The sequence below is a fragment of the Vipera berus genome (genome assembly GCF_964194415.1).
Source record: "Vipera berus genome assembly, chromosome: 6".
Taxonomy (NCBI): domain Eukaryota; kingdom Metazoa; phylum Chordata; class Lepidosauria; order Squamata; family Viperidae; genus Vipera; species Vipera berus.
In genome coordinates this window covers 15,459,710-15,471,990 of record NC_138208.1, presented here as the reverse complement: position 1 = coordinate 15,471,990, position 12,281 = coordinate 15,459,710, and the positions used below count along the sequence as shown (strand labels likewise).

At 43.1% G+C, this 12,281-nt stretch overlaps 1 protein-coding gene across 1 annotated transcript in view; it reads left to right on the top strand.

Annotated features, from left to right (window-relative positions):
- Positions 1 to 725: 725 nt before the first annotated feature.
- The window catches only part of CERK (ceramide kinase), a 44,674-nt gene continuing 33,118 nt past the window's right edge, over positions 726 to 12,281 (top strand). Inside the window, exons 1-2 of the mRNA XM_081330934.1 lie at positions 726 to 1,139; positions 11,014 to 11,127. Of these exons, the coding sequence (XP_081187060.1) occupies positions 989 to 1,139; positions 11,014 to 11,127 (265 nt within the window). The 5' untranslated portion in view covers positions 726 to 988. The remainder of the gene's footprint in view (positions 1,140 to 11,013; positions 11,128 to 12,281) is intronic.

Below are 12,281 nucleotides of genomic sequence, written 5' to 3'. Positions count from 1 at the left end.
CGAAAGACGTGTCCAAAACAAACAAACAAACAAACAAACAAACAAAAGATCATCTTTCAACTCTGCTTCTCCGGACATAGGATGAGGGAAGAGGCTGCGGGTGGATTTGTGATTTAAATAAACAAAAAAAACAACAACACCACCCAAGCCGATATAGGAGCCTGTTTTAAGGGAAGGTTCAAGGACCCGATTCTCGACGGTCGGACAAAGAAGCCAGCAACTACGAGGTCGCGTAACAACAGTTAAGGGCAAGGAAGCGAAACTCCCGTCTTGCCAGCTCGAGGGCGCTTCCTCCGAGAGCGCTTCAAAGGGGACACTTGCGTGGCACACCTCTGTGCCAAGGGCCAACTTGGCTCGGCGTCTTGCAAACCGCCCACTTGGCAGGAGGGCGACGGCAGCCCGGTTTTCCCACTCTTAGCTGGGCTTGGCAGGTTTGCAAGACAGACTAAGGCAGGGGTCTTCAAACTTGGCCCTTTTGTGACTTGTGGACTTCAACTCCCAGAATTCCTCAGCCAGCATGGCTGGCTGAGGAATTCTGGGAGTTGAAGTCCACAAGTCACAAAAGGGCCAAGTTTGAAGACCCCTGGACTAAGGTCAGCTCCAGCAGGAGGAGGAGGAGGAGGAGCGGGAGCTGGCTGGGCCGATCTAGCCGCTCTGCAGTATCCCCCCCCCCCACCACGACCCAGTCCACCGAGCTAAGCCGCGGAAGAAGCGCCGGCGCCGTATTAGAGAACCGCGCCGTGGCCGCTGCAGCCGCAGCAGCTGCTGCTGCTGCTGCTGCTGAGCGTGCGCAAATCCTTCTCGCGCATGCTCCCTACGCGCGGGCTTGCAAATTCTGAAGGATAACAGATTCTAAAACATCCGACGGGCAGACTTACCCGGCCCGCCCGGCGGCGGCGACGGCGGCGACGGCGGCGCTCGCCCAGCTCCGGACTGAGCGCCCTAAATCATGTCGCCGAAGCCAAGGACGCCGGGTCACTGAAGAGCCATGGGCGAGCGGTCCATTCCGGCTGGCCGGCGGACCCAGCTCCTCATCTCCTTGCTGGTGCTGGAGCAGCGCGCCCAGGAGGTCACCTTAGACCGGGAGCTGGGGCTCTTGGCTTGGCGGAGCTTGGAGCCGCAGCCGCGCAGGGGCCGAGGTGAGTGACTGCCGGTGACCTCGCCGGCTTCCCTGCAAAGGGGAGCCTGGTGGGTCAGATCTGGAGGTGTGCACCCGGGTCCTTGGGCATGTGCAGAGTAGCTGACCCACGGAACAAGTCGCCTTCTTAACTTGCAAGGTCCAGAAGATGCCAAAGGGTCTTAAGGCCTTCTTCTCTGCCTTCTTCTTTTGAATTGAAGCAGACCTACCAAGGCAACGCTTTAATGTCTTTTTTTTTTAGGGATTAGAACAGGGGTCGGCAACCTCGGCTCTTTTATGACTCGTGGACTTCAACTCCCAGAATTCCTGAGCCAGCATAGCTGGCTCAGGAATTCTGGGAGTTGAAGTCCACGAGTCATAAAAGAGCCGAGGTTGCCGACCCCTGGATTAGAAGAAAACTGCAAGGACGTGTTCAGCAATTGCCTGGAGTGAACACTGACACGAAGGCACCCATGTACAAACACACAAGAACCCCTAGTATACTAAAGTAGCTGGAGCGAGTTTTGGAACCAGATAAGATGCGCTCATGTGCTGGTCTCTTTAATTTTAGGAAGTTGCCTTTTTGGGATCTTAGTAAAAAATAGTCTCTCTACCTTTTAAAAAGGGACGCGGTGGCTCAGTGGGTTGGGACACTGAGCTTGTCGATCAGAAGGTCGGCAGTTTGGCGGATCAAATCCCGAGTGCCGCGTAGCAGAGTGAGCGCCTGTTACTCGTCCCAGCTTCTGCCCACCTAGCAGTTCGAAAGCACGTAAAAAATGCAAGTAGAAAAATAGGGACCACTCCGGTGGGAAGGTAACAGCGTTCCTTGCTAGTCATGCCGGCCACGGAGATGTCCTCAGACAAGCGCTGGCTCTTCAGCTTTGAAACGGAGATGAGCACCGGCCCCTAGAGTCGGAAACGACTAGCACGCATGTGCGGGGGAACCTTTACCTTTACCTTTACCTTTTAAAAGTTATTGAAATCCTTAAGCCGTTTGGGACACTTCTGGCCCCTAAATGAAGGCCCTACTTCCATTTTTTTTAAAAATGGGGCCTAAAGAAAAACCTCACACCCCTTTCAGTATTGGTGTCATTATTTGTCAAATTATGATCCCGTATTGTGAAAGGAAGGAAAATTAACTGACTCAGTTGGTTCAATTCTGAAACATCTTTTACAAATGTAGCTTGCTGTCAAGATCTTAGGAAATGTTTGGACTTGTCTGTCCCTTCCCCAGCCACCAATGTTTTTTTAAAATCGGTATGAGTTGTGTAAGTAGTATACATTATAGTGGTAAATGCAGGTATTTAAACAACTGCTGTGAAAAGTTTTATAATAGTTTTATCAATCTTCTGTGGTGAATCATTCCTATCTGACAACAAATTGTGGATTGGTTTAGTTTTACTTCTCTGTACTGTACATAAATAACCACATGAAACATTTGCTTTCTCAGTCAATGTCTGTTGAGCCTATTGAAACAATCTGTAGAACTTTTATTGATAATCCTCAATGTATGTCAGGGAAGCATATATACTTGAATCCAATTTGAAAAGTGTCAACAATAGTTTGTCTGCTCTCAGTGTCAGTAACCACTTTCTATGATTACATGTATAATATGTATGGATTAGCTTCCTCTGCCAAAGCCATCATAGACTTTTTAACGGCCAGAGAAGCCATGACTTCTGGATTTGCTGCAGCTTCAGTGACAACCACAACAAAAATGCAATTTGGAGAACCTTTGATTTAACTTTTCAGACAACAGATTTATTGTATAGTTATACTCTCATCTCTTCTCTGAGAGATTTTATACTAAATGTTGAGGTCCAACATAATCTAAAAGGCCGTCTTGTTATGTGAGACTCACCCATCACTTGTGGTGAATAATGAGACATAAAGCCAGCCGGCCAATCTGGTTATTCCAGAGTATGCTTCCACCGCAGCCTTTTTTGATTGCTCATAGGTTTATCATTGTTCTTCAAACTTTATGAATGCTTTTTGGCTATCTGCAAAGTCTTTTAAGCAAAAGGACCTATTCTTGTACTCCATCTCTACTACATTCTCCACATATATTTGCTTTCCTCAACCTGGACACCTTCCACATAAGTGGACATCAACTTCCTAGCCAGCAGATCCCTTGCTGAGAAATCGGTGAGTTGAAATCAACATATCCAGAAGAACCAATCATCCAGCTCAGCCAGGATATCTTACTATCTTATCTGAACTACAGTCAGAGGAAGCTGTAATTAAGTGTGCTTTTAGAAAGATTTCCCTTATATAAATCACCTTGCCTCAATTATCGAATTTTTCAGGGGTGGGGTGAAAAAAATCTAGATATGATTTACCATTGGCAACAATTCTACATCTTCTCCACACCTTTTTTTGTGGGCGAGGGGGTGTTCACTGATTAAGGAAAGATGTTTATAAGCTTTTAACCAATAACCCAAGGAGCTGTCCATTTGAAAGAATCCTTCTTTCAATACAGGCAGATAATTTCTAGCTTTCACTCAGAATACCTCAGGATGTTTATTTCATCAGCAGTACTTGCTGCATAGAAGCTAAAGCGGTAGTCTTTCCCAATTCTTGAGTCAACAGTGCCTTCCTCCCTATAGCTGCCTCTTCCTTTACAATGATCTCTTCTGCCTATATATTTTAGTTTCCATATGTTGGGAAACCTCTTTTTTTCTTCTTCAGGAAATTAGCCTTGTTCCTGCATTGTTTTCAGCTAAGCAAACATATTTTGCTTCAGTTGACCTTTGGAAATCAAATATCATTGTATTATTTTCCAGGTACATTATGTAACGTGAACTTCATTACATTCTATTCCGTTGAAGAGCAATACATTAATATATTGCAAAGCATTTTAAAGAGTGCTTTGCTGACTAGTGGTTAGTATTATGACACAAGGAATTTCCAAGCACAGTAATCTGAATGATTAAAAGTCTCTTCTTCATCTATGATTACTTTATGACTTATTTTTTTTATTTTTTTTTTATTTTAATTCCATTTATATCCCGCCCTTCTCCGAAGACTCAGGGCGGCTTACAAACTTAGCAGTAGCCTTCATTCTATGTACTGTATATGCCTGCTTATTAGGGCTTTCACACACCCCCAAGCGGCATTATTACAAAGTCAGCTTAATTGCCCCCAACAATCTGGGTCCTCATTTTACCTACCTCGGAAGGATGGAAGGCTGAGTCAACCTTGAGCCTGGTGGGACTCGAACCTGCATTAATTGATAAAGAGAAAACTCCTCAGATGAACATGAAAAAACTGCAACTTCTACTATACTTATTTCTGAATAAGAGAAAGTAGCAAATAAAAAAAATGCAAAGTTGCATATTACTTTAAATGCTTTCCCTCAGGATTTATACTCTTTTAAAATGAATTTGCACAGTTAAAAACTGCACTACATGGAATGAAACTGAAATTTTTGGAGATAAAGCAGAAATTTTACATCAAAGTTAAAAAAAAACACCTTAGTATTCTTCACATGGAAAACGGAACTATTCACCTTCAAAATCCTGATAAACAGCATGCCATGAATGGTAAAACAGTTTTGAGAATAAAGAAAAATAAAGTGATCTTTTTAAAGACATAGATAATTTATTATTTTTAATCATGCATTGTGACATTGAGCACCTATAGCTTACAAATGAATTTATACTTTTTTAAAAAAAATTACAAATTGAAATTACCTATAGTATTGCTTTTGTTTCTATTCAGGACAAAGGACCAGGCCTATTGTTGTGAGATTTTTAAGATACACAATTCAGATTCATATCCTACCTTTATATTGATCAGTGGGAGTTTTAGGATGGAATGCAAAGATCCTATGGATCCAATACATAGATAACACCGTTGTCATAATAAAAAAAGGACCAATCAGAGAATATACACAAAACTATCAACAACATCTTCAAAGGAATAAAGTTGACTTGGGAAGAAGAAAACAATACCACACTGTTCTTCCTGGCTGTTTCGTCAACAAATTAAAAACACAAGTCTATCGTAAAACCAGCCACATCAACCAAGTGTTCCACTACCAAAGTAACAACCCCACAAAAGAAGCTGTGTAAGAAAGGAATTTCTATCTTTAAGATTTACCCATTGCCCCAATCCCAGTTCTTTGAAGGAAATGTACCTAGCTTTAACAGAACTCAAATTCTAATGAAGTTTCAGTATTTTGAATTTACAGATTATGCTTTTCTTTAGATGGGCTGAATTCTTCTTTACCAAAAGAAAATTGCTACTGATATTTTCTAAGGCTTTTTCCGCCACTGTATTTTCAGTATTGTTTCTGGCATATTCAGTAATTTCAGTGTGCAGCATTCAGTGTTTTGGGAATTACTGTATTTGTGGTATTTTCTGCTGCTGACATCCGCTAAGCTGGCAGATCTAATAGAAAATCTTAGCTTTCTTTCTGACCATTAGCTTTGTGTGACTTGACAGTCAGCCCAAAATCTTTACTATAAGTGGTTTTTACCAGATTGCCAGCCTACAGTATATATTAGTCCAGTCCTAAAGCAGGGTGGATACATCCCTTTTTTTAATGCATCTTAGAGAAGTTTCTCGTTCATCATAGGTCCACTATGTGTATAGTGAAACAGCGCAGATAAAGCTCCCTCCCTGGAGTCTTCAGAAAGAAGCAGAAAAGCTGCAGTTGTCCAGGAAGAAACTATTTTTTCCTCTGGGTGGTTCAGTAAGAGAATAGAAGGGCTGGGAGAAATGTTGGCTCATGTGATTTGTAAGTAAGGAAGGGAAAGTCTGCCTGAGTCAAACTCAGCTGCTGATTGTTGTTGTTAGTTGCGATGTCGTGTCCGACCCATCGCAACCCCATAGACAAAGTTCCTCCAGGCCTTCCTGTCCTCTACCATCTTCTGGAGTCCATTTAAACTCACGCCTGTTGCTTCAGTGACTCCATCCAGCCACCTCATTCTCTGTCGTCCCCTTCTTCTCTTGCCCTCAACCTTTCCCAGCATTAGGCTCTTCTCCAGTGAGTCCTTCCTTCTCATTAGGTGGCCAAAGTATTTGAGCTTCAACTTCATGATCTGGCCTTCTAAAGAGCAGTCGGGGTTGATCTCCTCTAGGACTGACCGGTTTGATCACCTTGCAGTCCAAGGGACTCACAGGAGTCTTCTCTAGCACCATAGTTCAAAGGCCTCAATTCTTTGGCGCTCAGCCTTTCTTATGGTCCAACTTTCACTGCCATACACAATCTATTGATGGTCCCCATTAGCAAAAGGCTAAGAGAACAGAGCCTTGCAGATAAGGTCCCATTCCACCCAGGTTGGATCAGCTCTCCTGTGGAAGTTTGCAAAAACTGGGCCTTTTCAGAAGCATTTGAATGCTAAAGATAATGCTCCTCCTGGATCATCATATTATTGTTGTTGTCTTGGGTTTAATACAGAAAGAAGTTATTTACTGGGCCAATAAGGACATTTGGAAGTCTGAGTTCTTGTCGTAGGCAACCTCACAAAGAGTCCAAGTACTTGTTGACAAAACCAGCTATAATTAACTATGATTATTAAGTTCCTAAGAAACAAGTAAAGCACAAAGAGCAGTAAGGCCAATTTTAAAAGAGAATAATAATAATAAAGACTTGCAGGAGTCTTCTCCAGCACCATAGTTCAAAGGCCTCAATTCTTCGGTGCTCAGCCTTTCTTATGGCAGCTGCTGATAACTTCTTGTAATTATTTTGACAATAATATGGAATTAGAGCCTTGGTGGAGCAGTGGGCTAATGCCTCCTTAAGTAACACCAGCTGCCTGCAGTTAGTGCAGGTTCACATCCCACCAGGCTCAAGGTTGACTCAGCCTTCCATCCTTCCGAGGTAGGTAAAATGAGGACCCAGATTGTTGGGGGCAATAAGCTGACTTTGTAAAAATGCCGCTTGGGGGGGGGGGCGAAAGCCCTAATAAGCAGGTATATACATAGAATGAAGGCTATTGCTAAGCCCATTGTGCTTTAGATTGTAAGCCGCCCTGAGTCTTCGGAGAAGGGCGGGATATAAATGGGATTAAAAAAAAATTAGGTTGCTATTGCTTTTTTCAGGGAAGTTTTTAAAAGCTATCTACAGTGAGGGGAAAAACTATTTGATCCCCTGTTGATTTTGTATGTTTGCCCACTGACAAAGAAATGATCAGTCTATAATTTTAATGGTAGATTTATTTTAATAGTGAGAGACAGAATATCAACAAAAAAGTCCAGAAAAATGCATTTCAAAAAAGTTATAAATTGATTTGCATTTTAATGAGTGAAATAAGTATTTGATCCCCTAGATTTCTGGCTCCCAGGTGTCATTTATACAGGTAACAAACGGCGATTAGGCGCACTCTCTTAAAGGGAGTGCTCCTAATCTCAGATTGTTACTTGTATAAAAGACACCTGTCCACAGAAGCAATCAATCAATCAGATTCCAAACTCCACCATGGCCAAGACCAAACAGCTGTCCAAGGATGTCAGGGACAATATTGTAGAGCTACAGAAGGCTGGAATGGGCTACAAGACTATTGCCAAGGAGCTTGGTGAGAAGGTGACAACAGTTGGTAAGATTGTTCTCAAATGGAAGAAACACAAAATAACTGACAATCTCCCTCAGTGCAAGATCTCACCTCGTGGAGTTTCAGTGATCATGAGAACATTGAGGAATCAGCCCAGAACTACACGGGAGGATCTTGTCAATGATCTCAAGGCAGCTGGGATCATAGTTGCCAAGAAAACAATTGGTAATACACTACATTGTGAAGGACTGAAATTCTGCAGTGCCTGCAAGGTCCCTCTGTTCAAGAAAGCACATACACAGGCCCGTCTGAAGTTTGCCAATGAACATCTGAATGATTCAGAGGAGAACTGGGTGAAAGTGTTGTGGTCAGATGAGGCCAAAATTGAGTTCTTTGGCATCACCTCAACTCACTGTGTTTGGAGGAGGAGGAATGCTGCCTATGACCCCAAGCACACCATCCCCACCATCAAACATGGAGGTGGAAACATTATGCTTCGGGAGTGTTTTTCTACTAAGGGGGCAGGACAACTTTACTGCATCAAAGGGATGATGGATAGGGCCATGTACCGTCAAATCTTGGATGAGAACCTCCTTCCCTCAGCCAAGGCATTGGAAATGGGTTGTGGATGGGTATTCTAGCATGGCAATGACCCAAAACGCATGGCCAAGGCAACAAAGGAGTGGCTCAAGAAGAAGCACATTAAGGTCCTGGAGTGGCCTAGCCAGTCTCCAAACCTTAATCCCATAGAAAATCTGTGGAGGTAGCTGAAGGTTCGAGCTGCCAAATGTCAGACCTGAAACCGTAATGGCTTGGAGAGGATCTGCAAAGAGGAGCGGGACAAAATCCCTCCTGAGATGTGTGCAAACCTGGTGGCCAACTCCAAGAAACGTCTGACCTCTGTGATTGCCAACAAGGGTTTTGCCACCAAATACTAAGTCATGTTTTGCAAAGGGGTCAAATACTTATTTCACTCATTAAAATGCAAATCAATTTATAACTTTTTTGAAATGCATTTTTCTGGATTTTTTTTGTTATTGTTCTGTCTCTCACTGTTAAAATAAACCTCCAGTAAAATTATGGATTAATCATTTCTTTGTCAGTGGGCAAACGTACAAAATCAGCAGGGGATCAAATAGTTTTTTCCCCTCACTGTACTTGGGATTTTCCCGGTGCTGGGATCTGCATGTATTGCAATAAAATAGCTTCTTTGGGTTTGGAGTGAGCACCCAGAACTTATGGCTTAACAAGCAGTTCTAATTAATAAACCATGGTTTTGAAGAGTGATATAAATATTTGCATCCATTCAAATATTTTGATGAGACATATGTTTACCAGCAAAGAGGCAATCCAGGAATAGCACATCAATTTCTCTGAATAGTTCCAAGCCATGCACTCATTGCTGAGACTTGGAAGCTAAATCTGCATAGCGTTCAAACCCAGATAAAGCTAGCCAGTGATTGGTACCTACAGAGGCTCTGGAATAAAACAGGTATGAGATGTTCTCTTTAATGACAACAAAAAAACCTTGGGAAACTATCCCTCTGGTCTCATAGTCACGAATGCTAGAATACATTTTGTTTCTAGTTATTTCCCTTGATTTTTTTTTTAAATTTCAGTTAAGATGAATTACTTCCTCTCTCATGTCTTGTCTGCCCTTTAATATCTTTAGCATTTCCTCCTCTCTTGATCTTCTACACATTATAGGCATTGGCTTTCTCTTACTGATTAGCCAATCCTAATATGGTATATTTTAAATTTAACTTTAAGATGAGTGGACTTCAGCCAATAGAATTTCCCAGCCAAATGTTACAAGTCCATTCATTTTAAAATTGCCAGGTCTAATAAATACTACTTTAATCATTTAGGACTCAGAGATAAAGCTTTGTATCAGGCTTAACACACTGGTTGCTGTGCATGGATTCAGAGCTAAAATAAGCTCTGTTTTGCAATTCATTGTTGTTTTTGAAATAAATAGCTAAATATAGGTTTTCCAGAACAATGCAACTATCTCAGTATGAACAGAAAAAGATTCAGCATAAATAAATGAATGCATGTAGCACTTACTTACATATTTTTAAAGCAAGAAGTCTTTTGGAGAAGATCATCTGACAGTTTTTTCCCCCATGCTATTTTTTCACCTCCTACCGTGTTTTCCTGAAAATAAGACCCATCCCGAAAATAAACCCTAGCTTGATTTTTACGTGCGCACCTAATATAAGCCCTACCCCAAAATAAGCTCCAGTTAAGACCCTGCCCACTTCGTCCCACCATCTGGTTGAATGAGGTGGGGCGAGGCACACACATATAAATCAAGGTAGGGTGGGGGATGGAGCTGCCCCACGCGCCCAGCACCTGCTTACATGAGGGCCTCCACAGTGAGGCCTCCCACACGCCCCAACACCTGCCTCACCTTGCAGTGGTGGCAGCAGCAGCCCCATCCAGCAGGAGCCTGTGTGGCCACTGGCCCACTTCTGGTTGCCAGTGGCCGCTTGCGGCAGGAGACCACATGGTGCGTCGTGGACTTATTTTCGGGGGACGTCTTACTTACCTCAGGACAGCTGCAGCCAGGGCTTCCACACCCTGACACCTGTTGCGCCGCCGTCTGAATTCTTGTGGCCGCTCGCAGCGGGATGTCATGTGGCGCGTTGCTGTGGCGCCTCACTTGTGGCAGGCCGCGTGGCGCATCATGCCGGTGTCGCCGCCCACGGCAGGATACCATGTGCTGGTGCCGCTATTCATGGCAGGATGCCAAGTGGTGCATTGCTCCAATGTCATCGCTCACGTGCGCCACAACACAACATGCCACATGGTGTCCTGCCGTGGGAGGTGGTGAGGCACCAGCGCATCACTGATCTCTTTCCACATTTCAAAATAAGAGTAGAATCAGTGTACATGTCACTTGGATTCCTTCCTCCATCCGTTATTCCTCCAGGTTTCCCGCAATAGAATCTTCATTTTTGGCTCTACTAAAAAAGATACTGTGTGGTACATATGTTGGAGACCATCCCCTAGTACTTTGGGTCAACCTTGTTATTTCAACCTGTCGAAATACATTCATGAAATGTATTTTGGGAATGAAGGCGAATATACGTGTCCCAGCATACTGTTGCAAGATCCAATCTCGATCGGTTGTCGGGACCAGAGATTTTGTCTTCAGAGTATTTTGAGAGTGTACTTTTCTGCTTTTCTTCAGCAGCATGCTTAATTTAAATATCCTCTGAAGTGAATGCCTAAAGAATGTTTATGCCTTTTTTTTTACAAAGATAGTGTTCTGGTTTTGGCCTTCCCATAGAGTTTTTGTTGGCCACCAGGAATAGCAAAGCTGGGCGAGAGATTCCTTTGGTTCTGGTCCAGCCAGGCTGTTTGTTTACTTTACAACTCTTCCTTTTTTTGCAGAGAGCTATGCTGTGCCTATTTCTGAGATCATTGCTGTTGAGGAGAAAGAAAGGGAGGCGAAACAATCTTATCCTGGAAGATGGCAAAAAATGGCAAAGCCTCACGGATTCACCGGTAAAACAATAAGCCACGTTTTAGTGCAAATAGGTTTTAAGTAATTGACATGATGGGTTTGCATAATATATGGAATCAAAAGAAGCTGGATTCACGTACCTTCCTGAGCTACACACACACACACACACACACACACACACACACACACACACACACACGGGTGGGGGAGAGGGAAGGAGGAAGGAAAGAATCCTGATGAAACTTTATGTTCCTCTTCTGCAGTAGCTACAAAATTGTGACTGCCTTATCAAGAGGTTGCATGCCAATTGAAATAAGTTATTACTTGACAGAAGATCTAAATTAATTCAACCTGTCTCCCACATTTGCTACAGTGAAGCATCAAAGATTATTTCTATGCAGAAATCCTTCTTTGCAGAAAGCGGATTATCAAGATGTCTTTTAATGACAAGTCATTCTTTTTTTTTCTTTTCATTTTCATAGTTCATCTCTTGCTATTTGGCTCCTTGAACTCAGAATTTCTGTCATGCCATGTGTTCAGTTTTCAAAACTTTTGTAAATGCTGCAGAGTAACATCTGCCTGACTTATATAGTTTTTACATGACCAACATAAGAGTTGGGGCGACTGGATGGAGCTGGGCGTTTACTGGCTGAATGCCCTTTCTGATGCTTATGTGAGTTCACACTAGATTTTGTTTTTCTGTGCCCTAGAAGAGAAACATCTGCCACTAAGTCACCACGTCGCTCATTTGCATGGTATCCAATGATAAATATTCTGCATTGATGAAATAAACTAAATGAATGAATAAACCTTGTTGTTGTTAGTTGCGAATTCGTGTCCGACCCATCGCGACCCTATGGACAATGTTCCTCCAGGCCTTCCTGTCCTCTACCATCTTCTGGAGTCCATTTAAGCTCATGCCTACTGCTTCAGTGACTCCATCCAGCCACCTCATTCTCTGTCGTCCCCTTCTTCTATTGCCCTCAATCTTTCCCAGCATTAGGCTCTTCTCCAGTGAGTCCTTCCTTCTCATTAGGTGGCCAAAGTATTTGAGTTTTAGTTTCAGGATCTGGCCTTCTAAAGAGCAGTCAGGATTGATCTCCTCTAGGACTGACCGGTTTGATCGCCTTGCAGTCCAAGGGACTCGCAGGAGTCTTTTCCAGCACCATAGTTCAAAGGCTTCAATTCTTTGGCG